The sequence below is a fragment of the Archocentrus centrarchus genome, chromosome 7 (assembly GCF_007364275.1).
Source record: "Archocentrus centrarchus isolate MPI-CPG fArcCen1 chromosome 7, fArcCen1, whole genome shotgun sequence".
NCBI classification, from domain to species: Eukaryota; Metazoa; Chordata; class Actinopteri; order Cichliformes; family Cichlidae; genus Archocentrus; species Archocentrus centrarchus.
Genome location: NC_044352.1, coordinates 24,842,707 through 24,865,263, shown reverse-complemented (window position 1 = coordinate 24,865,263; position 22,557 = coordinate 24,842,707). Strand labels below are relative to the sequence as shown.

At 40.9% G+C, this 22,557-nt stretch overlaps 3 protein-coding genes across 6 annotated transcripts in view; all 3 read right to left on the bottom strand.

Annotated features, from left to right (window-relative positions):
• Positions 1 to 2,164: 2,164 nt before the first annotated feature.
• Positions 2,165 to 3,276, bottom strand: her12 (hairy-related 12). The gene is made up of 2 exons (XM_030734538.1): positions 3,156 to 3,276; positions 2,165 to 3,071 (listed from the first exon to the last, which is right to left on the bottom strand). Exons 1-2 carry the CDS (start codon positions 3,222 to 3,224, stop codon positions 2,670 to 2,672), a joined length of 471 nt encoding a protein of 156 aa, XP_030590398.1. The 5' UTR covers positions 3,225 to 3,276; the 3' UTR covers positions 2,165 to 2,669.
• A 4,387-nt stretch (positions 3,277 to 7,663) lies between these two features.
• Positions 7,664 to 9,128, bottom strand: LOC115783321 (transcription factor HES-5-like). Its single transcript, XM_030734097.1, is given in 3 exon segments — positions 7,664 to 8,845; positions 8,957 to 9,068; positions 9,070 to 9,128. Coding segments are annotated over 3 exon segments (588 nt in total). The 5' UTR covers positions 9,114 to 9,128; the 3' UTR covers positions 7,664 to 8,413.
• Positions 9,129 to 14,001: 4,873 nt separating this feature from the next.
• ubr4 (ubiquitin protein ligase E3 component n-recognin 4) overlaps positions 14,002 to 22,557 on the bottom strand; it is a 52,531-nt gene continuing 43,975 nt past the window's right edge. For all 4 annotated transcript variants that reach the window (XM_030734753.1, XM_030734750.1, XM_030734751.1 and 1 more), the window contains 21 exons: positions 22,278 to 22,359; positions 21,957 to 22,130; positions 21,692 to 21,813; positions 21,148 to 21,345; positions 20,931 to 21,011; positions 20,661 to 20,748; positions 20,320 to 20,447; positions 19,950 to 20,057; positions 19,750 to 19,866; positions 19,449 to 19,639; positions 19,083 to 19,256; positions 18,889 to 18,988; positions 18,485 to 18,703; positions 18,032 to 18,145; positions 17,723 to 17,865; positions 17,480 to 17,605; positions 17,176 to 17,370; positions 16,765 to 16,989; positions 16,323 to 16,413; positions 15,962 to 16,124; positions 14,002 to 15,476 (listed from right to left, as the gene is read on the bottom strand). In XM_030734753.1, coding sequence (XP_030590613.1) covers positions 15,412 to 15,476; positions 15,962 to 16,124; positions 16,323 to 16,413; positions 16,765 to 16,989; positions 17,176 to 17,370; positions 17,480 to 17,605; positions 17,723 to 17,865; positions 18,032 to 18,145; positions 18,485 to 18,703; positions 18,889 to 18,988; positions 19,083 to 19,256; positions 19,449 to 19,639; positions 19,750 to 19,866; positions 19,950 to 20,057; positions 20,320 to 20,447; positions 20,661 to 20,748; positions 20,931 to 21,011; positions 21,148 to 21,345; positions 21,692 to 21,813; positions 21,957 to 22,130; positions 22,278 to 22,359 — 2,904 coding nt within the window. In that variant the 3' untranslated portion in view covers positions 14,002 to 15,411. The remainder of the gene's footprint in view (positions 15,477 to 15,961; positions 16,125 to 16,322; positions 16,414 to 16,764; positions 16,990 to 17,175; positions 17,371 to 17,479; positions 17,606 to 17,722; positions 17,866 to 18,031; positions 18,146 to 18,484; positions 18,704 to 18,888; positions 18,989 to 19,082; positions 19,257 to 19,448; positions 19,640 to 19,749; positions 19,867 to 19,949; positions 20,058 to 20,319; positions 20,448 to 20,660; positions 20,749 to 20,930; positions 21,012 to 21,147; positions 21,346 to 21,691; positions 21,814 to 21,956; positions 22,131 to 22,277; positions 22,360 to 22,557) is intronic.

Below are 22,557 nucleotides of genomic sequence, written 5' to 3'. Positions count from 1 at the left end.
TGAGTCAATAACAGGTGGCAGCTGTTCATAGAATAAAAGTTTGTTACAGCAAGTTGCAGAATGATACATCTCATTGTATGTCAAAGAAATGCACAATTGCTTTGTCTCTCTCACACACACAGACACACACAGGCACACACAGGCACACGGACACACACTGCTGCTGTTAGCTGTTGTTTGAGAGGATAGATGAAAAGGCCTTTTGTGGCTGGGAGGTCAGCGCTATTGACCAGTAGATGTGTGAGTAGAGTCGGAGGTTGGCTTTCCCACAGTCTCGCTGTCCACTCACAGGCTAATACCCTCGGTCAACAATCGAAGTGTGCCATGGGTGAACAAGCAGGAGTTTTATTGTCTGTACACAAAGAACTAGCGCAAGATTAAAAATTCAGGAATTTAATCTCAAGATCACTCAACATACAAACATTTAAATACATGCAATACATACACCTTTGCTTGCAACCTGCTGTAGCCAGCGTTTCACTGTAGGCTTGGCTGTTTGTCTTTCTTTACTCTAAAATCAACAAACCATTAAAGTCACGTGAACACCAGCAGAGTCAAGGTTTCATTTGGGATGTGTGTATCCACTGACATTAACTTATGATATTTTGTGATATTCTGCACAGAGGTCAAAGGGACAAAAATATGCAAAAAAAAAAAAGTAAATTGTTGTGATGTGAAAGCTAAGAAACTGCCTTTTCCACAGTAGCAATTAAACCTGTAATAATATGTTTCCTTTCAGGATCTTTTCCCTGGACACCGCCAATGCACTGATGCATTTAATTATTCCCTGGGTGCATATCAGGGGCTTCTGCCCATGTTCCCCTGAGTAAATGGAGACTGCGATAAGCAGCAGGTCCTGATAAGAGGTGGACAGCCCTCCATTCTCAGTCTGATATATTTATCGAAACGGTTTTATCTCCACTGGCTCAGCCTGTGATTGCGTCACTTCTCAGTTATTGATCCATCTGCATTTGACACACGCTCCAATGCAACCCGATTAAAGTACCTTTGTTATGTTAATGAGACACTATAAAATGAAGAGCAGCTCCAGAGCATCAGAGCTGATAGTGACATCCAAAAAGAAGCTGCTCGCCTCACCTACACAGCCATCTCTCCGTGCATCACCAACCACGCCTCCTTTCACCACTTCAGGACCTGTGAGGGGGAGATAGCAAAGTTAGTACCGCTGTCGGGGGGTTAGACAGAGAGATCTAAATTAAATGCAACATTGAATGATTAAACAACAAAACTATCAACACTCAGAAACAGTTAAAAAAAAAAGTGCAGAACAACTGAACATAAGCATTTTATTTACCTTTATTTAGGAAAGAAAATATTTGACAAAATATCAAGAGGCAGCAGCAAGCAGTGGCTTTTAGTTTTCATTTTGATGCATTATACTGTACTGTTAAGAATACTGTAATTACTGAGTGTTATTAATATGAATTTACAGTGAAACACATGCTAGGAAATGTTACTACAATCTAATCTTGGATGTTAGTAAAATATGCATTCTGTGTATAAGTGTGAGTAATTATGAATACAGTATGTAGGCCATAAATCTGGACACTTTAATGTGTAGTGGCATGTGTGAGTGTGTGTTTCTTAGCAGCATGGAGGCTGCTTTAGTTTCAAACATGTCATTTCTCAGCTTATGTCAGATGATTATTTTCTGTGAGGCGCCAGCCACCTTTTTAATGCAGATAAAATACATTTTGTCATGTGTAACTATTTAAATAGAGAAAAATTGCTCTCTTCCATGATTTAAGCCATTTTGTACACAAGGCCTCATCTTTTCTGCTGCTTTTATGTGTTTTTCTGTTCACATTGATGAGCATAATTCAAAAGAAATCCTATCATGTTTTCCGATTATGAAAATTTCAGTTCAAGGGAGGAAAACGCGTGTACAGCGGTGTCGTTTAAAACCTGTTTTTTATGTTTTGTTTTGGTTTTTTACCTTTACATATATACCAAAACATCCTTATATGTGCTGCCTTTTAATACAGATGTTTGGATGAAAATGGACCAAAAGAGGCTACTAGGAATATTTCCTTTTTAATAACAGGAAATGCCTCCATCTCGGAGGCATTTTTTTTTAATTCCCTGTGATTGCACAAACATTTACTTTTTTGTTCATCAAATTAAAAACAAAATCAGCAACTGATTTTTTAATGATTGTTTCTTTTTATTTTTAATTGTCATACAAATGCTAGGAATGAGTTTTAAGAACATTAATGCGATAGCAAAACAGCAATATAAACATCTCATTACAAATGTACACCCACTTGCACACAAAACACACTCTTTTTCATCCTGACACATTTGGCATAGACACAACAAAACAGATGAGAAATATTCTCCACGGCAGCTGTAAATAAACACAGCGTGACAGACACATATACCGTTACATCAAGCAGTCCAAAGATAAACTCCACTGGAGTAAACAAAACTATCAATACTCAAAATCAAAATCAACCTCCAGCTTTAAACGCAAAGGAAAAGTACATATTAGAGTCAAAGCAGGATCTTCAGCGATGTGAGAGCCTTTGCTTTTACTTGTCCATCAATGTGATGAGACACTAAGGAAACCCATCAGGAATGAGCAGGCTGGAAATATATTTCCTACATGGTGAGGGAGAACGCAGCCCCCCTCAAGTCTCAGTCTGTTTCTACCAAGGCCTCCACACGGGGCCTCTGCTCCCGCTGTCCTGCACTGTGGTGGGCCTGAGGGTGAAGCAGACTGGGGAGGAGGTGCTGGCTGTCTGGGCTTGAGGGAGCTTCTGGTCCTGCTGCTGGAGGCCCTGCGGAGGGGTGAGAGAAGCCTCTGAGCCAGCTGAAAGGAAGTGCACAGGATCCCTCCAGCACTGAGAGTAGCCCTGGTTGTAGTCGTGACAGAGGCCTGGCTGCAGCTGCTGCCTCAGGAAGCTCACAGTCATCTCCAAGATGTCAGCCTTCTCTAGCTTGGAGTTGGGCTCTTGCTTGTGAAACTCCTTCTCCAGAATGACTTTGAGCTGCTCGATGCAGCTGTTGATGCGATCTCTGCGCATTTTCTCCACAATGGGTTTTCTCATCTGAGAAAGGAGAAGGCAGACAGGTAAGCTCACGATTCAAGTCAGCAATGCACAAGCTGATCTAAAATCCCCTGCGGTACTCACTTTGATGTTATCTTTCTCTGAGAGCCTGATGTGGTGGACAGAGGAGTAGTTTGTTGAGTACGGAGCCATGTCTCTGCAGGTGAAGTGAGCAGCTTCTTCTGGGCAGCAGTGTTAGCTCTGATGCCTCTGGAGGAGCCACTCCTCATTTTATACTGGGAGATTAGCATAACAAAGCCATGTGGCTGAGGCAGGGCTGGGGTTCCCACACTCTGACCAGTGGGACTCTCAGCATAACAATGGAGGAGATGTCAATAACTCATAGAGCATTTATCTGTGCTTGGCATGTTTCCCAAGATAAGCAACAGGTAATTAACACTTGATCTGGCAGTCACCTCAGAATTTATATCCACTGAATTGATCAGAATTAGATTTTTTTTTTAAATTGTAATCAAAGAGGGAGTGAAATACACAAAAGAGGGAATCTCTCAAGGGGGGTAACTGCAGTTAAGTACCAAATTACTGCAATAAAACAATATACATGCCCCTTCAAAGAAGCTTACCTTCCTCCGAACAGCATTTACTGCTCAGACAGGAGCGTCTGGACAGAAAATGTTGTTTTTGGAAGAATAAAGGCCTACAGTATGACTCGCGGCAGTCTTGGTTACAGGCTCATCAAAGTTCGTCTGAAGGAAGTTTAAAATGAGGAAGTGAAGCGAGGTGAGAGGACAGAGCAATTAAAGAAGTCACCGGTGTCAGATGAAACTTTTCGTTTGCCACCTGTTGCTTCTCTAACTCTGCCCTTCAAGTCACCCTTGACATTAAGGTTTCCCACGGGGATCACGAGTGAGGGAAAGCTAGAGCACGGTATGGTGGTTAGAGTCGCGCATATCAAAAGCTACCGCATACCCAGGCGTGAAAGCAGGTAAGTGGCGCAAGTTGTCTGGCCCGAGCCGACGCGTGCGCAGCGAAGGCTCACCAATGCGCGACAAATGATTTTTTTTTTTTCTTTTTCGCCTCGGTTGACGCACAGCGTGAGACGTTTACTTAGGTTGTTGTTCCTCATTAAAGACGAACAAGGGCGTATTAGCTACGTTTGCATTTGCCCTAGAAAGATCAAACACGCGAAAGAAAGAAAGAAAACCCGTAAGTGCCACTCTGCTGAGTAGACCATCATGAATTTACCACAAGACTACACATTTAATTATTGGGTTATTAATTTTCCATGTTTTGCAGACATCTTTATTATTGGTCATGAGTTCTTCTGAAAATTTGTTGGCAGCCTTTAATCAAAAGTCCTTGCCTTATTTTCCCTGAGGGTCTGCAGGCCCTGTTGTCAATGAACTCTGTCAAATTAGCGTCAAGTTAATGGCATTATGAGCGGACTGGCAGTGTGCCTCCGAGGGCCTCAATCACTGGCCCCAGATGTGAAGCTGGCCTTGTGGGCGCAGTGTGAGTAGTCTCATCTCCCCAGTTTCCCACCAGCCCCCAACATCAGGGTAAATGGGCTACAAAAGCCATGCCGCTCCTCCACGCTCAGTGGAATGTTAATTGATCTTTTGTTGCAGCTCAAACAGAAACTCTGTGTCCTGGTCCATCTGGGAAAACTCAAGTCAACTGGCTTCATTGCCTGTCTGTATGGTTTTGGTCTGTGTTTACCCATCTACTGTGGTGAAAAAAGCACAAAAGGTTTAATAAAGGAAGAATTGCAGAGATACAGTACTGTCAAAAATCCCTAATTTCTTTATATTTTGCTTTCAAGGAGCCAGACTTTATTGTAATTTTTAAAGTTATCTGGAGCAATAGTTCTCCAGTTTTTTTTTTGTTTTTTTTTTTTTGAAGTTCTTTTAAAGTTTTTCTTTGGCTGCTTTTTCACTCAGTCCAGTCCTTGTACCTGATCATTTTTAGAGGTCAAAAGGAAGACAAAAGAAGAAGTGGAAGGCCTAAAAACCTTCTACAGTAAATGGACAGTATCTGTAAGCTATGTCCTTGAGTAATATGGAGAAAAATCCAGCAAATACCTGACGCAGGATTTGAGAGATGCATCTGACCCTTCAATTGATCCATCTACTGTTCACTGAAGCTTCATCAGAAATGGTCTCAGTGGAAGGGTGGCTGTAAAGAAGCCATTCTTAAGGAAGGGAAACAGGGAGAAAAGGCTGAGGTATGCCAAATTACATGAGAACTGGACTGAAAATCAGCAATAGGTCTGATGAACTGATGAATTCAAATTTGACATTTATGGTTCATATCATCATCAGCATGTACAGAGGTCAGGAGAGAGGTGCAACAGTGAGTGTCTGCAGCCATCTGTAAAACATGGTGGAGGCTCTGTCATGGTTTGGGGCTGCATGTCAGCCAGTGCTGTTGGAAATCTTGTCAAAATCAATGGAATTAAAAGTACCATCAAATTTTGATCCACCATGCAATACCATCTGGAAAGTATCTGACTGGCAACAGATTAATTTTTCAGCATGACAATGATCCCAAACACACTGTCAATGCAGTGAAAACGTACCTAGACAGAAAAACACAGTGGAACACTGTCAGTCATGGATGAGCCTCCACAGAACCCGGACTTCAGCATTATCAGTGTCAAGCAGTAGACTGGTGCAAAAGGCCGGCAACATCCAAAGAAGAGCTTTGGATGTCTTTCAAGAAGCCGGGAGACTGAAGAGCCTGAAGAACACTTAAAGAAATGACAAGAAAGCTGCCAAAGAGAGTTCAGACGGTGCTGAAGAAGGTGGTCATACCAAATATTGACTTTAAAGCTTGTTGGAATTGTTGTCTGTTTTTGTCTTACATACTGCATTTCCATGTCTTTTTTTTTTTCTTCAATTTTCAATGCACATATTTCACATTTTTGTTGCAAAACAGAGACTTTTACACAGTACTTCACAGCAGAGTCCAGTCAGTGACAGCATCTCCACCCCAAGCAAAGTAAAAGTAGCCTCTGAACAGTCAAAAAGTGCTACAGTGATTGAACAATAAAGGTTAAAGCATGTAAAGAATTATTTGACATCAGCCTTATTTCTCCTCTTTCTCTTCATTTATTTATAATAGATCTCCTGTACTTTACATCCGTGTACCCTACATCAGTGGTTCTACTAAAATCAAAGTGCATTGTTACCATTACTGTAAAACGCAGGAACTGTCAGTGTGCCCAGCTTTTATGTTAAAATCTGTTTTTCTCTTCTTCATCATGTTGGTGTGAAGTTGTGCCTCCTTTGGAAGTTGGTGTTCACTACACGGCTGCTGGGGGTCTTTGTCTACAAGTGTGTGGGAAGACAAGTCCCCCTCCCACCAGCCGCCCGAGAGCTCTGAATTCCTGCCATAAAGTCTCGGCCATTGCTCAGACCTGCGGCGGCACAGAGCTGCTTCCCGTCAGCCATCTCTCTGTGAGTGTGGTATCTCCCGTTTCCCACACTCTGTCTCTATTCACTGGTCCCAAGATGGGAACAATAGAAGTGTGTCTTGTTACACATCACATTAGCTACGGTGTTTGATCTCCTGTTGAAGGGGGTGGGGGGAGGGGAGGCAGCTTCAGCCAGACCATCTGGCCTGGCAAACTAGACCCTGAGAAAGTCCCACATTCTCCACAACTTCAGTGCACACAAATAGTTGTGAAAGACTTTTGTGGCACTTGAGAGATAATTCAAGCACTGCACAACATACCGAGACCGTCACAACAGAAAGAAGCGGTACATGTGGCCTGAGATTTGAATTTTTTTGAAATTGATTTATTAAAAAAACAAGCAGCTGTTCATCACCAGGTCAGATAAGATGAAATGTTACGCATGAGAGTCAAAGCCTGACTCAAAATCACCTGCAGATAATTAAGATGTTCTCCTGATTAATGATTACATTTCTGAGCATATGGGTGATTCATAGTCTTTTGTTATATTCCAAAAAGTTGGCTCACACTTAAAAGGACTTAAAAAAAAAAGCAAATATTTCCAGTCATTTAGTCAGAATTCTCATTTTAATTACTTTTAATGTACAGTGGCACCGCTCAGCTCCAATAGACCTCTGCAAACAGATGTATTATGCTGGCAGCACTATGGCAGGAATAAATAAATAAATAAAATGAAAAAACTGTTTTGCTGTTCTTTAGTGAACTGTATCAAAAAATGACAGTCTTGTACATTTAGTTAGTATCACTCTTTAAGTGATGAAAACTTGCATTTAATTGGAGTTTCTGTTACAGGTCCATTGTATTTTCACATTACTTAAATCACTGCAACATACAGTGTAGGGGGTTTATAGTGATGTTAATATCCTGACTAATTACTGATAAATGATGAAGTGAACGTGCTGTTAATGACCTGACAAACCAGCCTAACGAATCTTAGCAAGAACCGAGCCTCGATTCTTACGGCACCGCGTTACCACCTAATAGTAAAGCTGCTGTCAGTTCTGTTATGACTGGATTTACATTTTCAGTCCACACTGGACTGAAAAAACGTCCAAACGTGGAACAAACTCGTCTCTCTCTTCTGTACTGAAACCAATCAATCATTAATTAGTCAAGACACATTTCCCACTGTCATTTTCTTAATAAGGAAGGACATTGTGATTGTTTGCGTTTGCAGAACTTCATCAGAAGTTTCTCATTTATTTCTTTTTCACATTTTCAAAAACAAACTTCTCAGGGAAGCAGTAACATGGGTTCTTTTAACAAAGATTGATATCAATGCAAATGCCTTTATAAAAGGTATCATTAAGAAGATTTTTTAAAAAAAAATCCATTATGAACATTACAAGTGGACAGGTAATGGTTAAAGTATCGGTAGCAACGCTCCTTCACACATAGGCCAAATAATGGTTACAAATAGCATAAAGTATAATCATTATAAGATTTACAGTACAGGTGGATCCATGGGATCCCTCTATGGCTTGTTTTTGATTCATCAACAGCAAACTGATGAAATATGTCAATCAGTGACACTCGGTATCAAGGATGGACAGGAAACACATCAATCAGCGTTTCAGACACTTAAATAAATTTAAACCAATGTGGTTAGTATAATTCAATGATGTTTGCAAAGCAAACAAAAAGCTGGGAGCAGTTTTCCCACAGGAACAATTAACACAATCACGGAATGAGCACTCCAAATAATGAAGCATGTGTTATATATAATACACTAAATAATTTCAGTCCTTCCAAAGGAGTACTGGCACATTGTGTTGATTTCACCACAAAATCAAACACTCAACAGTGCTGAATCTCCTGCCAAAGCAGAAGAAAGCAGACTTCTCTAAGTCCTCAACTTTCTGTCCATGCCACTCACAGACATAGTTCTTTCTCTGTTCGCAGGCTGTTACCAAGGCCTCCACAGAGCACAGCCGGCCTGGCTTCCACCCTTGCTTGAGCTGACCTGATGGAGTGGAGAGCCAGGAGGGGAGAGGTTGCAGGGACTGGTCCGGCTGGAAGCCTGCAGGCCCTGAAAGTGGCTGAGCAGCAGCCTGTGGGCCTGAGTCTGGACCTCACAGTGGGACAGGAAGCTGACAGCCTCCTGCACGCAGTGGGAGTAACCGTCACTAGCCGGCATCAGGCTAGAGGTCAAGCTGGTCTGCTTCTGCTGCAGGTGCCAGTTTCTTAGATATGACACGGCCATCTCCAGGATGTCAGCTTTCTCTTGCTTGGAGTCGGGCTGCTGCCTGAGAAACTCGGGGCCCAGCAGGGATTTAAGCTGCTCAATGCTGGTGTTGATGCGATCTCTCCGCAGTTTCTCCACCATTGGCTTTCTCAGCTGAAGAAAAGAGAAAAAAATGGCATTTTAGTCAAATTTATATTGATTTTATTTTATCATTTGTATCAACACAAATCCAGAGTTATAAGACTTGTTAGAAAAACTATTTACCTTATGAGCAGGGGTCAGGTGCTCCTTGTTTGCTTGTCCAAAAACAGAGGGTGCCATTGCTGTGGAGTCAGTGTTTCTGCTCAGTTTGAAGAGCCAGTTGAATCTGAGCTGCCTTCTCCTCTGCCACTGCCCTGTATTTATACACCCAAATCTCCATATGAATGTGTGAGTCTTAGGCTTGATGGAGTTTCTCACAGTCCTCGGGCCAATGGGAGTGCTGGGAAGGGCTTTGAGGAACGCAGGGCCGCCACATGCTCAATGAAGTGTTTATAGCTGTGGGGACAATGAGTGTGTCTCCGGGGAGCAGGTGGAGGAATAGACGGCGAGAGAAAGAGCCCGGGGTGGAGTGGGTGGGGTGGAGGGGGTTAGCTGGGAGTCTGACCTGGTGCTTGTGCTGATATGGGAAAGTGGTGACCCCGGAGGGAAGCATGCCGCTGTCTCATGTCATCTTTGCCGCCACGTAATTGAAGACAAAGTGCCTCTGCCACCAGGCACACGTGGGTGTTACAGAGGGCCAAGCATTAGAAAAAGACCAACATGCAGCCACTTCCACCAGTTTGAAATGGCAGACTTCCCTCGCAGAGCTGCGCAACAGGTTGAGGTGTCTCAAAGATTTAAAGGAAAAGAGCTTTGGGACTTGAATATATTCAGCTTGAAAAAGAAAAGCAAATATTTAGAGTCTGAATTTAACTCTTCTCTGTGTTTTTAGATAATCTGGGTAAGCTGTTTGCTTGTTTGTAGCCTGTCTGATCGCCTGTGTTTTATTTGCAAAGTGTGATTCTCAATCCTGAGGTTTAGTACAAAGTTTAACAGATAGCTGTAATGAAATGTAAAATCTCATCAAATCACTCATATGCAGCCCCAGTGAAGCTTAAGTAATCGTAACTGTTTTAGAGTTAAGGATATTTTTCATAATGTTTCCAAAGTAAACCAAACACAAGCATTTTAATAGAGACTCATGTAACATTTAAAGAGTCCAAAGACAATGTGAAATTACACAAGCATGCAAGAGTAAAAAAAAAAAAACAGTGTCACAGAAAAATTATTGCTATTCAAAATTTGTGTGTTATAATGACTCATTAGCCATTCCTTTGATGTTCAGTTTGTCAGCTTTAATTTGATGAAGATGATTAGAGCCGTGTGAACTGTAAAGTGCTTCAGCTTTAAGCTTTCACGCTTCCAGCACATGCTGACACATCAGGCAGCCCCCCACAAACTCATGCAGACAGCCACACTCTTATTCACCCCCCCACACACACACACACACACACACTACCACCACCACCCCACCACCACACACACACACACACGCACACAGCTGGCTGACCTGCATGCCGCTGGCCACGTCTCAGTCACACGCTCCCTTCCTGCCTGTGTGGAACGTGGGAGCCACTGTGGTCCCAGGCTTCCCACACTTCAGTGTTAAATGACTCTGAGGCCGCCTGCACAAAGGAAGTGTGCCCCATCGCACAAAGATTGAGTGACCACCCCCCCATTCTCCAGCCCCACTCACAACACATGCACACACACACACACACCCAGGAAGACGGGGCTGTCAACAGGGCTTCCAGGGACACCATCTGGATGGATTGTGTGCCATTGTCGGCCGATCAAGCATGGGAGATGTTTACCGTGAGAATTGGAGAGGCTGAAATAGAGACAGAAAGTTAAATAAGAAGAATAGGCAGTGTGTGTTTGTGGAGGGTGGGAAACTTTCTGGATAGGATGATGAAGTTTGTTTGTTTTTTTTTTTATGAAGAATCTGTCAGAAAAAAGTGTAAAAAAAAATCTTGTGTTGTTTGAGATGAAAAGTTCAATAAGTTGACAAAAAAGTGAAAGACACCACTTTATTAGGTTGTTGCACCAGAAAGGGATTATTCTACATTAATATCTCATATAACAAGTACCAACAACATGATAAGTATTGATCCAGTCTGGGATGACTTTGTTGCCCTCTCATTTCTAAAAATGCATTCAACTACTCTCAACATTTCGGTTGCATATCTGGAAGCTCTGTTGCCCCCCCCCCCCCCCCCCCCCCCCCCAATGTTTCTGAATGGATGTCTTTCTCCTTCACGAGGGACATCCTCAGACAGATGTTGCCCTCCACGTTCCCACCACATATCACTCCCAGTCAGTACAACAACGAGGATACCTCCCTCGACAAGAGGCTAGCGAAGGGCCCCTCCCACCTGTTTGTTTGGATTGGGGCCATTGTACCCCATGAATTCAACTAATTCATTCACATCCTATTGTCATAATACTGCTTTGTGATTGGCCAAACACTGTGAGAACCAACATCACATTAAATCAGTGGGAAAGTTGGCATAAGTATATAAACGAGGGAGTTCTCTGGGGGTAAAATCATAACCCTGAACGTTTCTTGTACCCCGCACCGGCCTGGACTCGCTGGACTGCCATCTGACTGCATATACACCATGAGAGATCAGCACACAACGTAAGCTCAAATACAGGAAACGTATCTGTAGAAGTTGCTCATCCTAAGGTTACACCTTTTCCTTGAATTTTTTTATCATCAGCATCATTATATGTCCAGACGGTGGTGGTGTCCTAGTTTTGTGCAGGCATTAGGGCGATGGTTCTTCCACTGCTTGTCAATTAGACTCAACAGTGAAAGTTTAGATTTTTTTTTTCTGTTGAATGTTACCAAAATCATTTCTACATGTTTTGCCATTTAAGCATGCTGATAGTTTTCTCCTATGGTTGTGGATTTCTGGAAACAGCTACACTGAAACATCTGCCATAAATTTGATGTTTCTCCATCTCCTTCCACAGCCTGCGTAAGATGATGATTTTGGAAAGGAAGTGCACAGACAGAGCAGTGAGGCTTCGCTCCACACTAGAGAACCAACTAAACACTGGAATGACTGGCTCTGATGTGTGGGACAAGACAGTCTCCTTCTTCACAGTGAAGAAGGCCTTCATTTTCCACAATGGTTACACCAAATCCTCCAGAGATGCTATGAGGCTGTTCCCCTCACCTGACGAGGATGTGGCACCTTTGTGTTGTCAGTAAAAAGCAGACTCAATGAGGATATGAACTGTAGGAATGGTGAAAAAACTGTGGGAGAAATTCCATATGGAAAGCATTTTTATAATCTTTCAAACTTTTTTCAAATGTGTAAATGGTGGAAAAGACGTTTTTTTTTCAGGATCTCTGATCACCTACACTGTGATCCTATTGGTCAATGTATTGGCCCTAAAAATGTTTGCTATGCCTTAAATATAAGTACGTCTTAGAACCATAAAGACCATGTTATTACGGTTTTATTAAACTGAAAAACATATTCCTTTGTATAAAGGGGAAAGTTATTTTATGCCAATGCATACTTTTTGTAAATGTTTGATATTTTCAGTCATGTATGAAATGCAAAAGTGCACTATGTGCTTTCCTGTGCAATTTTAAATAAAACGGCTGTTTTCCTATCATGTGCTGCTTGTTTTATTTTGCTCTAACACCAGTATTGATAGTTTTTTTTTTAAATTTACTTATTTTATTTTTTGTTCTGGCACTTTCAAATATAAAGAGTAAGTTTATGATTTTTTTTTCTCTGTTATTCTGTTAAGCTTCAATTTCCATAGCTGACACTTAATGAATGTCACCCTCTAGTGGGTATTATACGGGACTTTACTTTTTTTCCCTCCAAGCCTAAGCTGTACACTGAAGCACTTTTTGAGCACCTACAACTGTTCAACTGTACTTTGACTTTCTTTGGGGTGGAGATGCTGTCACTGACCGGACACTGCTGTAAAGTACTGTGCAAAATATCTATTTTGCAATAAAAATGTGAAATATGTGCATTGTAAAATGTGCAAATGGACATGGAAATGCAGACAAAAACAGACAACTGTAAAATTCTAATGAGCTTGAAAGTCAATATTTGGTGTGAGCACCTTTATTCTTCAGCAAAGCCTGAATGCTCTCAGGCAGCTTTCTTGTCATTTCTTTTAGTCTTCAGGAATAGTTCTCCAGGCTTCTTGAAAGACATTCAACGCTCTTCTTTGGATGTTGGCTGCCCTTTGCATCAGTCTGCTGCTTCAATAATATTGAGGTCTGGGCTCTGAGGTGGCAAATACATGACTGATAACGTTCCTCTATCCAGGTATCCGCTGCATTGGGAGAGTGTTTGGGATCATTGTCATGCTGAAAAAGGAAACAGCTACTAATCAGACTCTTTCCAGATGGCGCTGCATGGTGGATCAAAATCTGACGGTACTTTTCGGTTTGTAATTGCATCAATTTGGACATTTCTAACACCACTGGCTGAAATGATCTCAAAACCATGACAGAGCTTCCACCATGTTTCACAGATGGCTGCAGACACTCACGGCCAATCCTGGACTGATAATGCTCAATTTCTTCCTGTTTCCTTTTCATAAGAATGGCTTCCTGACACATAAGCCACCCTTCCACTAACAGATACTCATCTGCTATTGATAAGTTTTTTTTTTCTTCTTTCCAAGTCTGCTACTTCTTTTGTCCTCTGCTTGTCCAGTTTTCTCAGATTTATGGACACTGTGCACACCATGCTGACACATGCCAAGTTTTCAGCTAATAGTTCTTCACCTTGTTGGTGCAAAAATACTATTTTATGTCAACTGTCAACCATTTTATCCTTGGAATTTTTCATAGAGTCCAATTTAGAAAATGGAAACAATGTGTTTCTAAGTGCCTAAAAATACAATTTAAAATCAGTTCTTTGCCCAGTTATGTGTTGACAACACTGGTTCATCCGTTGAGTTCAGTGCCTTTTTTATGCTTGAATGATAAATAGGTGTTGAGTGGTTTAATAAACAGAAAAAAAAAAGCATTCATCTGAAAATGTCACCCAATTTAAATTAAACTTTTTAAATTATTTAAATCATATTTGTATTCTGGGCCTTTTAAACAGCAATAATCTGAGAACTGTCATGATTAAAAGGAAACAAAGTTGTTACAAAGTTGTTTTTTTTTTTTTTTTGTTTTTTTAATGTAATATTTTTAGAATGTAGAAACCACCCAGAACAGAAGAGGTTACCCTGAATTGGATTTGGAATTATTACGGCTTTATTAATCATAGGCTAAATTCAAAAAGCAGACATTCAGCAACAGTTAAACATCGTATAGCAGCGGGAATTAACAATAAACTGGGTGAACTCCACACCATGCATTCAGCTCTTGAGTACAAGGATGCTGTATTAACCGTCTGTAAGTTCAAAGGTTGCTCAGACTTTGCTTTCCAGAAATCTGTTCTGGGAATTGACAAGTGTGTTGCCAGAGATTTTGAGGAAAACCAAAATCTAAATTAAAGTCTGCAGAGAGGCCCGAGAATGAAAGAAAGAAAGTGCTGGGGAAGAAAAACAGTCAACAAAACAATTAGTCAAAGAAAAAAGTGTTAAGGATATAATGTAGGTCTATTTTTATTATTCCTTTAGACAAGTCTGGTGTTTCATTGCAACAGATGGAATCTTTTCATAAATCCAAAGTTTACTTCACCACCAAAGCATAACTTTATGGAAGAAAATAAAACACTTCATTGTTCCTCCCCCCTTTGCTTCCGAGGCTGATAAAAGAAACACATAGAAACTTTTTCACCCTATTCGTCACTCAAATTCCAGTTAAGAGCCTACATGTAGATCAAACAGCAAAAGCCCAGGTGAAATGGACAGGTTAGCTTGCAACCAGGTGACAGTGAACCCTTCTGCCATTTAGAAAAAAGAAAAAAAAAAACCTGACCAAAAACAAAGCTTATGGGGAAGAAAAAAAAAAAAAAAAAAGGAAAAACAAAGGAAAATGGGATAAAAATCAAATGCCACTCTTCATAGGCGGTGGGTCAAATCCCAAAACATTTTAGTTATCTTAACATTACACCCTAAAGTGAGGGGGAGGAGTTTAAAGCCAAAAGATAGGATCACCCCAAAACAGAATTCACAAGCTGTTCCCATCAACAAAAAAAACAACATATTATTTCTTTTTGTTTTGATTTTTTAAACATGAATCATTAAATTCAGCCCGTTGTACTTTAGTAATCTATGGCATCCTAAAGACAGATGCTTCAGCCTTGATAGTGACAGTTGTGACTGGATGCTCAACTGAATCCTGCATCTTTTTTCTCAAACTTCCTGAAAACACAAGCTGTGATCTCAACTCCAGACTGAAAGGTTTTGAATCAAAGTGTAAATTCTGTTTTGTGTGCCCTCTCAAACCTTTAACAGCACTGTGTTTCAGTGTTAACCTTTACAGACATGTTGCCAAAAGTGGATTTTTAACTACACATAGTTTCAGGTTTAAGTTAATTTGAAGATGTCATATGGGAGTGAGAGTTGAGTAGGAAGCGTGGTGTATAGACTGTGTCAATGTGTAAAAAGAGTAAATTTTTGTTCAGTTGGTAGGTGTCCAGATGATAGTTGCAGGGGTGTTGTGTTTTTGAGGGGTTGTGGTTTGAGGTTGGCCATTAGGGCAAAGAGTTCAACAAATCCTGCAGGAAGAGGTCCGGGTCTGGAATTTCAGAGAGGAGACCTGGAAAAGAAATCAAGGATAATGGTAACATCCAGCCAGCATCGCAGTTTATTATTCACACTATAAATTAAAAAAAAGAAACACTGCAGCAGAGAAAACTAAAGCTGATCCATTATCTTGTCTGTGTCTGACGTAGTAGTAGCACCAGCTGGAAACACATTGGAGAAAATGATGGTACAAAATGGACCAATCACAGTCACTGTGCACTGTGTCAACACAAAGTGAAGTTACATTTCTAGGTAGATCCACGTCTATGCAGCAAGTTACAGATGTAGGGTTTCAGAAGGGTTTGTGGTTATGACGTACCTATGGCGCAGATTTAACTCAGAAGTATAAATCCAGCATTAGATCTGGGTCTTTGGAAATTTACCCCATTATCTAATATTCATTCTCATTTTGAACAATCTTTAAATTATGATAAATTAATGATTTTCCCAAAACCAAGTACATCTTAAAAAGTGCAGAAGATGTGCACGAATACTGACCTACAACATCAAAGAACTCTGACAGGGATTCAGCGGGCATGAGTTCATCCTGAAAAGCCCTGAGCACACGCTCTGAGGCCTCATAGATGGGCATGTCGTTGTGACGGACATATTCTGCCAGTGAGAAGGACCAGCCGCCCTCTGTGTTGCTGGTGGGTACTTTCTGTAAAACAAAAATCAAGAACAGAACAGGAAATTCTAGTAAATTAATGTAGCTCTAAAGTCAGTGGTTCCATTTAATGTCAATACAAAAAAAAAATTCACAATTCTATTTTATAGGTAACGGTTCCTATTTGTACAAGAAGTATATCCACCTGCAGTATCAACAAGCAAAATACTTTGGCAACTTGTATGTATTTACCCTGAACATGTCATAGACCAGGTCCACCAGGCCCCAGAAGAGAAGAGGTGAGCGATACACTGCATATTCCTTTGGTGTTTTATCTGTGAGCCTGAGAATGGATAAATGAAGAGGATGAAGACATTCTGAGATAAAAATGTATTTTTATTACTCTCGCACAAGTCCTAAATACAGCACACAGCATTCAGGGTTTATTCCTTTTTTTTTTTTCCTCTCTAAAACTCCAATCGGCCTTATTGGTCAATAATCACATGTATGTCTTAGATGTATTCAAAATAAAATTACACTGGTGAAAAAGTTGCCAGTTGTATCAGGTGGCAAACAAATTAATTTGGCACTCAACTTGTTACCAGTATGAAGGATTTAATTAATATCACAGACAAAGCGTGACGTTACCGCTGTATCAGCCGTAAAACAAATGAGGAAAGGAAACATCTCGTACTTGTTTGTGCAGACTGCCGAGACTTTGCGGGCATGTGCAGTGACCAGAAGTCTCCGTAGGAAGTACAGACGAGAACTCCTCCACCGTTCGGGTGGCATGATGTGCATGGCCAAGATGGTGTAATAGTGCGGCCCTTCAACTTCATATGAGCTTTCAACCCATTTCTCACATGGTTGCTCCTGGAAACTCTGCAGGTTCTTCTCCTCTCGGGACGTAGCCCTTGTACTACAATGACAAAATTTGCAAAGTGAAATTAGCGGAGATGGAAATGAGAAATGTCACCTGTACAGTCAAATGGGAGAACTTAGGATTTCTGTTTTATCCATAAACCTCATCACAGCCATACAACTATCAACTCAGCATTGGTGCTGACTATTAAGTATTTTCTGTGGACAACAAAAGCGTACATACGTGTTGAGGACGTAGAGAACAGTGTGGATGATGTAGGGGATGAGGTGGATGTTGCTCTCTCGGCCTCCGCCTCCAGTGTCCACGCTGAATGACTGTTCGGTAGCAAAGCGGAGGAACAGCAGTTTGGTGTCGTGGATGTTGAGTTGGTACGTGGGCTCCCGCGGACCTGTGCACTCCTGAAGATATGTGTTGTGCCTGTATGGTTTATATTTAAAAAAAAAAAAAAAAAGTGGTTGAAAATCATTTACATTGTGCACCATGAAGAAAACATTTCTCTACATTTGTGCTGATGCATGCTTTTAACCTTGCTAGGCATGTAGCAAAGGCTGATTCTGGCACATGTGGCCCCCACACAGGAAGCAGTCCATTGCACTTGGTGTTGGCGTTCTGGAGAGCAGCACTGTCCCACTCCTCTCGCCCACGAGCCAGCCTGAAATAAATAAAAATAAAATGCACATATTAGAACAAATGAAAAGTGAGGCTACAGAAAGAATGTAAGGGGTACTCTAAACATCACCAAAAAGTAAATGATGGTGTTTGTAGTTACCTGACTGCTGCCAGATGGCAGTCATAGTGGACTATGTTAAAGTGCGACACAGTGCTGTAGCCCTGCTGCTTGCGAGGCTTGTTTTCAAATTCCTCCAAGGCCACACGCTTTGTGAAAGTGTAAATACCCAGGACTTTGGTTGGCTGTGTAAGAGAAACAAGAAATGGAAATGAAAACACTTTATTTACCTACAATTTCTGTATTTGGCTGCTGATATTAAAACTAAATCAAAACTAAAGAGTGCAAAACCAGATCTCTTCTGTGCTATATAATGTGATACCACACATAATCCTGGATGTGTCGTCATACCTGGAACTTGTAACCTTCTCTACAGATACAGCAGGTCAACCCTGGTTCCTCTATCAGCTCCTCCATTTGCTTCAACAGTGAAGTCTTAGTCACCACCTGCCCCTTTTCATTGGTCTGAAGGGAAAAACACAAAGCATAAATTAAAATACACATTTCAATACAAGACTGTGGTAATAAAAACTAAAGAGCTGCAAAGAAACAAAAGAAAATTAAAGGACAAGTTAGAGAGAGAGAGAGAGAGAGAGAGAGGAGAGAGAGAGAGAGAGAGAGAGAGAGAGAGAGAGGAGAGAGAGAGGAGGAGAGAGAGAGAGAGGAGAGAGAGAGAGAGAGAGGAGAGAGAGAGAGAGAGAGAGCGAGAGCGAGAGCGAGAGAGACAGAGAGAGAGAGAGAGAGAGAGACAGAGAGAGACAGAGAGAGAGAGAGAGAGGAGCGCGCGAGAGAAGAAAACACTACCGTCATGCCAAGAGTTCCCAGGGCTTTCTGCCTCATAGCCATAGCCATACGCTTTTTCTCAGCTCTGGTTTCTCTGCGGGCTGCTTCAATCTTCAAGTTGACATCACTGTGTTCCCTCAGAGCCTCTAGAAGGTTCTCTGCTAGAGTTCCTATGCCTTCATCACTGGATACCTGCTCCAGCTTGTGCAAGTTTGTTATTGAATCTGTGCCTATGAGCACCTAGACAAAAGATGACAGCCAGTTGTTAGGGAGACAGGTTTAAGTGTTTACAAAAGAAATGCTTTTGTTGAGCTTGAAACTGCACTCAAATATTTTAATGGTTTGTATCTTGTAATTGCTTCTCCTGGAAACTGAACGAATTATGTTGGGCTTCAGTTTAGTTTAATATTCAAGACGTCCTGTACCTGTGTGGGAGGATGCTGGGTAGCCAACCCACGGAGCAGTCTGAGAATAAAGGGTAGAGCTGGTCTAGAGAGGAACTTCTTCCAGACATCAGCATCCAGACTGATAAGAAAGTTCATAAAAACAATGAGATTAAAAAATTATTCTTGCATCTACACTTGTATATCAAATCTTTAGGCCCCTGCAAGAGACCTACTTTTTGGCATTTGGGATATGTTTCTTCATGTAGTCCAGCGCACTCTGTGTGATTCCTTTTTGGAGAATAAGATCTTTCAGTTGATGGCCGTTGCTGTTATTCTTAATTCCAGCAGCGATTTTACAGAAGCAGTCCAAAAACACTTTATCATCTGCACTATGCTCCTCATCGTACCTTCAAAAACAAAAAGCAAGAGTCAATTTCACTGAACTGCAAAACTCAAGAAATGCCTAAAGGAGTATGGTTCTCCTACAATGATTAACCTGAATTATATATTAAAACATTTATATTTAAAGATCTTTAGAGGCCTAAACAATAGTCCCTTTAAAGTCTTTATATATTAGTAAGTAAAAGTTGAGTGCTCACTTGTCAAAGTTACAACACGGTTTGAATCGTTCTACCAAAATCCTCATCTTCTCCAGTTCACCAAAGGAGAGGTATGGAATGATGCGCAGCAGACCCTGCAGCACGCTGGGGTTGGAGCGCACAAATGGGGTATTGATCTGGTCTAACAACATGACAAGCTGATCTTTGTCTCCTGTAAGCAGAAGGTTACCCTGCAAAAGACAAACCAGTTTCTAATTGAAAAACAGACAATTACAAGTACTTTTTTTCAGGATTTAATTTTATGATGTGTCAGAAGGTGGACTCGGCTTAAGATTCTCACCTTGTCCTCTGAAATCTCAGCATTGGCCTCATCCAGGATAATCTCCATGATGCTCAGGACTTGCTCTGCTATGGAGGCTCCACCACTATCCTTACTCTCTTGTTCTGCCACTAAAGCCTGAAGGAAAAAAAAAAAGTTTTTTATGTGTGTTTTTTTTTAAATACACTGAAAACTTAAACTGCAATCAGTGTAAGACCCACCAAGTTTAGAGTTCCCAGCATGACGTTGAGTGTGTTCATCTCTGGTTTAACAAGCTGTTGCCTGTTGATCTTCACCTTCACACAATAACTGAACAACTTCAGCAAAACCTGAAGAGACCAGATGGACAATGGTCACAAGATACTCCTTTTAAAGCTCTGTGTGAATTTAATTCTAAATGAGAATGACTTATACATGTTCTAGATGGAGGAACAGAACATATTACTAATTTAATAACATGTTGAGAAACAGTGCTGCTTGCAGCTACCAAAGAAGACCTTAAAATCACAAATAAGTTGTAGCTTGCTTTGATGATCGGAGAATAAAGAATATTATTTCAAAAGGCTTTTTGACACAAAAATACTGGCTTACGGTGAGCAGATGTCTTCCTTGTTTAAAATCTTTGATTCCAGACAGTCGGTTGAGCATACACTCCAGTCCCCCACACTGTGCCATGACTCCTGCCATCTTGTACACCTCCTCATCATCCTCCTCCTCATCTGTAATGAGGTTAGGTAAAGCATTTTTTCCTCCCTCAGTTGCGATGAAAAATTGTACATTCATCTCTGTCTGTGCGCACAGGTACATGTGACAGCCAAGAATACATACAGTAAAAAGCAAGACAATATTAAGAGCAAACCTGATAGATCTCAGATGGATGAGAAGAAGCTTGACTAATTACAAAGATACACTAAGATAAAAACACATCAAACCTGTGGTTGAATCCAGTGACTCTATGAACTCCTCAGTGGCATCTCCAAGTAGTCCTCTCATTCGATAGATGATTCTCATTGGCTCACCCTTTAGTGCAGGGAAAAAAAAGAAATAAATAAAAAAAATAAAAGGTCAGCAGTCTCTATGAATAACAGTAACTGCCTTACTGGACTATTTTTTTTTAAAGGTCTGTAAGCACTTCTTGACAATCTGTATAATTTCCAATGTTCTTGTTAATGTTATTAAGCCACATTCAAACTGATTCTCACCTCATTTGTAGGACACCACACCTTCTTATAGACCTCTGCCACTGACAGATCCAAACTAATGATTTTGTTGTTTACCAGAAGCTGGGAAAAAAAAAAAAAAATAGGCCAGCATCTAGTAAATGTTCTCAAACTATGTCATCTATTATACTTTCAGGAAAAAAAAGATGAATTTTAGCAACAAAATATTCTAAGAAACTCAAAAGTAAGGTTACTTTACCTCCATGCCACTGTCATCTTCAAGTAGAGCCACCAGGTCGCAGTCTTGGCAGATCTTGTTTTTGATGTCCCTCATTAGAGGACCGATGCCAGGCTCATTGCTGCTGTAGGGGTTTCCTGGCATCCGACCCTGCAAGAAGTCCTCTTGCTGAGGATCCTTTTCCAGGGTCACAAAGAACTCCGTCACCTCATTCTCTTCCTAAACAGTGGATGAAACAAATGCTCTAGATGAATGCAGACTCCCAGCTAGATGATTATCAAAATAACTGCCAAACAGCTGCCAAAATTAGATGAGCAAGTGACCGGCTTTGTCTCTACTCACATCTCAAAGAACTGAACTATGTGATTTTTTTTTTTTTTTTAATTACTGACAGTACTGGAACAGTAATGTCAGATGTCAAGAAAAGCAGCACATTGTTGCACTTGAAAGCCTTGAACCAGTCTACAATTTGCTTAAACGACTGAATGAATATTGGTGAAGATCAATCTTAAGATTTAAGTCTGATTATTTTTTTGCAGCTCTGATCAGGTTAACTCCAACTCACAGGATAGATGATGCTGCAAAGTCTCTCAAAAATGAACACAGGTGTTCTGTAGTCATCCAGGTTGTACCGCTTTGCAGTCTCTATGCACACTGCCATGAAAGCTTTGGTTTCAGACTCAGTACCTATAACAATACAAGATATACATTTTTAAAATATTTAGCACATGTACAACATTCAGTTTACTGAACTGAAATACTATACACCATAACCTTTGTGACATGGATAAATATGACGCCTGCTGAATCTGTGGAGTGTCAGTACACACCTGTTGTCATGTCCTCCAGCATCTCAAGCAGCATGTCCTGAGTTTCATCAATGAGCTTGGTACGCTGAACCACCAGCTTCCTCAGGCACAGATAACCATTAAGCACCGTGCCGACCAACCTGCTTTTGAAATGCCGCTTAATGGACTCCACTTCCACAAAAGAAGACAGCAGTCCTACAAAACACACACAAACAGCAAAATTCGGGAAAGTCTTAAATCATAGTAACAAATGAATTAGCTGCAACATTACATATGGTATAAAAGCAACCTATTATTTATTCTTTAAAGATGCTGAAAACCTAAAGATAGAAACCAACATACCAGTCAAGCTCTTGAGGGCGTAGCCTTGCTGCAAGTCTGTGCTCAGTGTAGCCTCCTCCAGAGACAGCAGATTAGCTATTTCCTGATCAGAGCAATAAACAAGGTAAGATACTGACACAGGAGTCCTTCTACTACTATATTTGATGTCTGTACTGACACTAAATATTTGGGAAAGAAAATCCATTTGAACTAAGATTTTCATTAGCTGTAATGGACCTAATGTTGAGTTGATTTAATTTGGGGAGACAAGAGGACCATGACAATATTAAAAAAAAGCCAC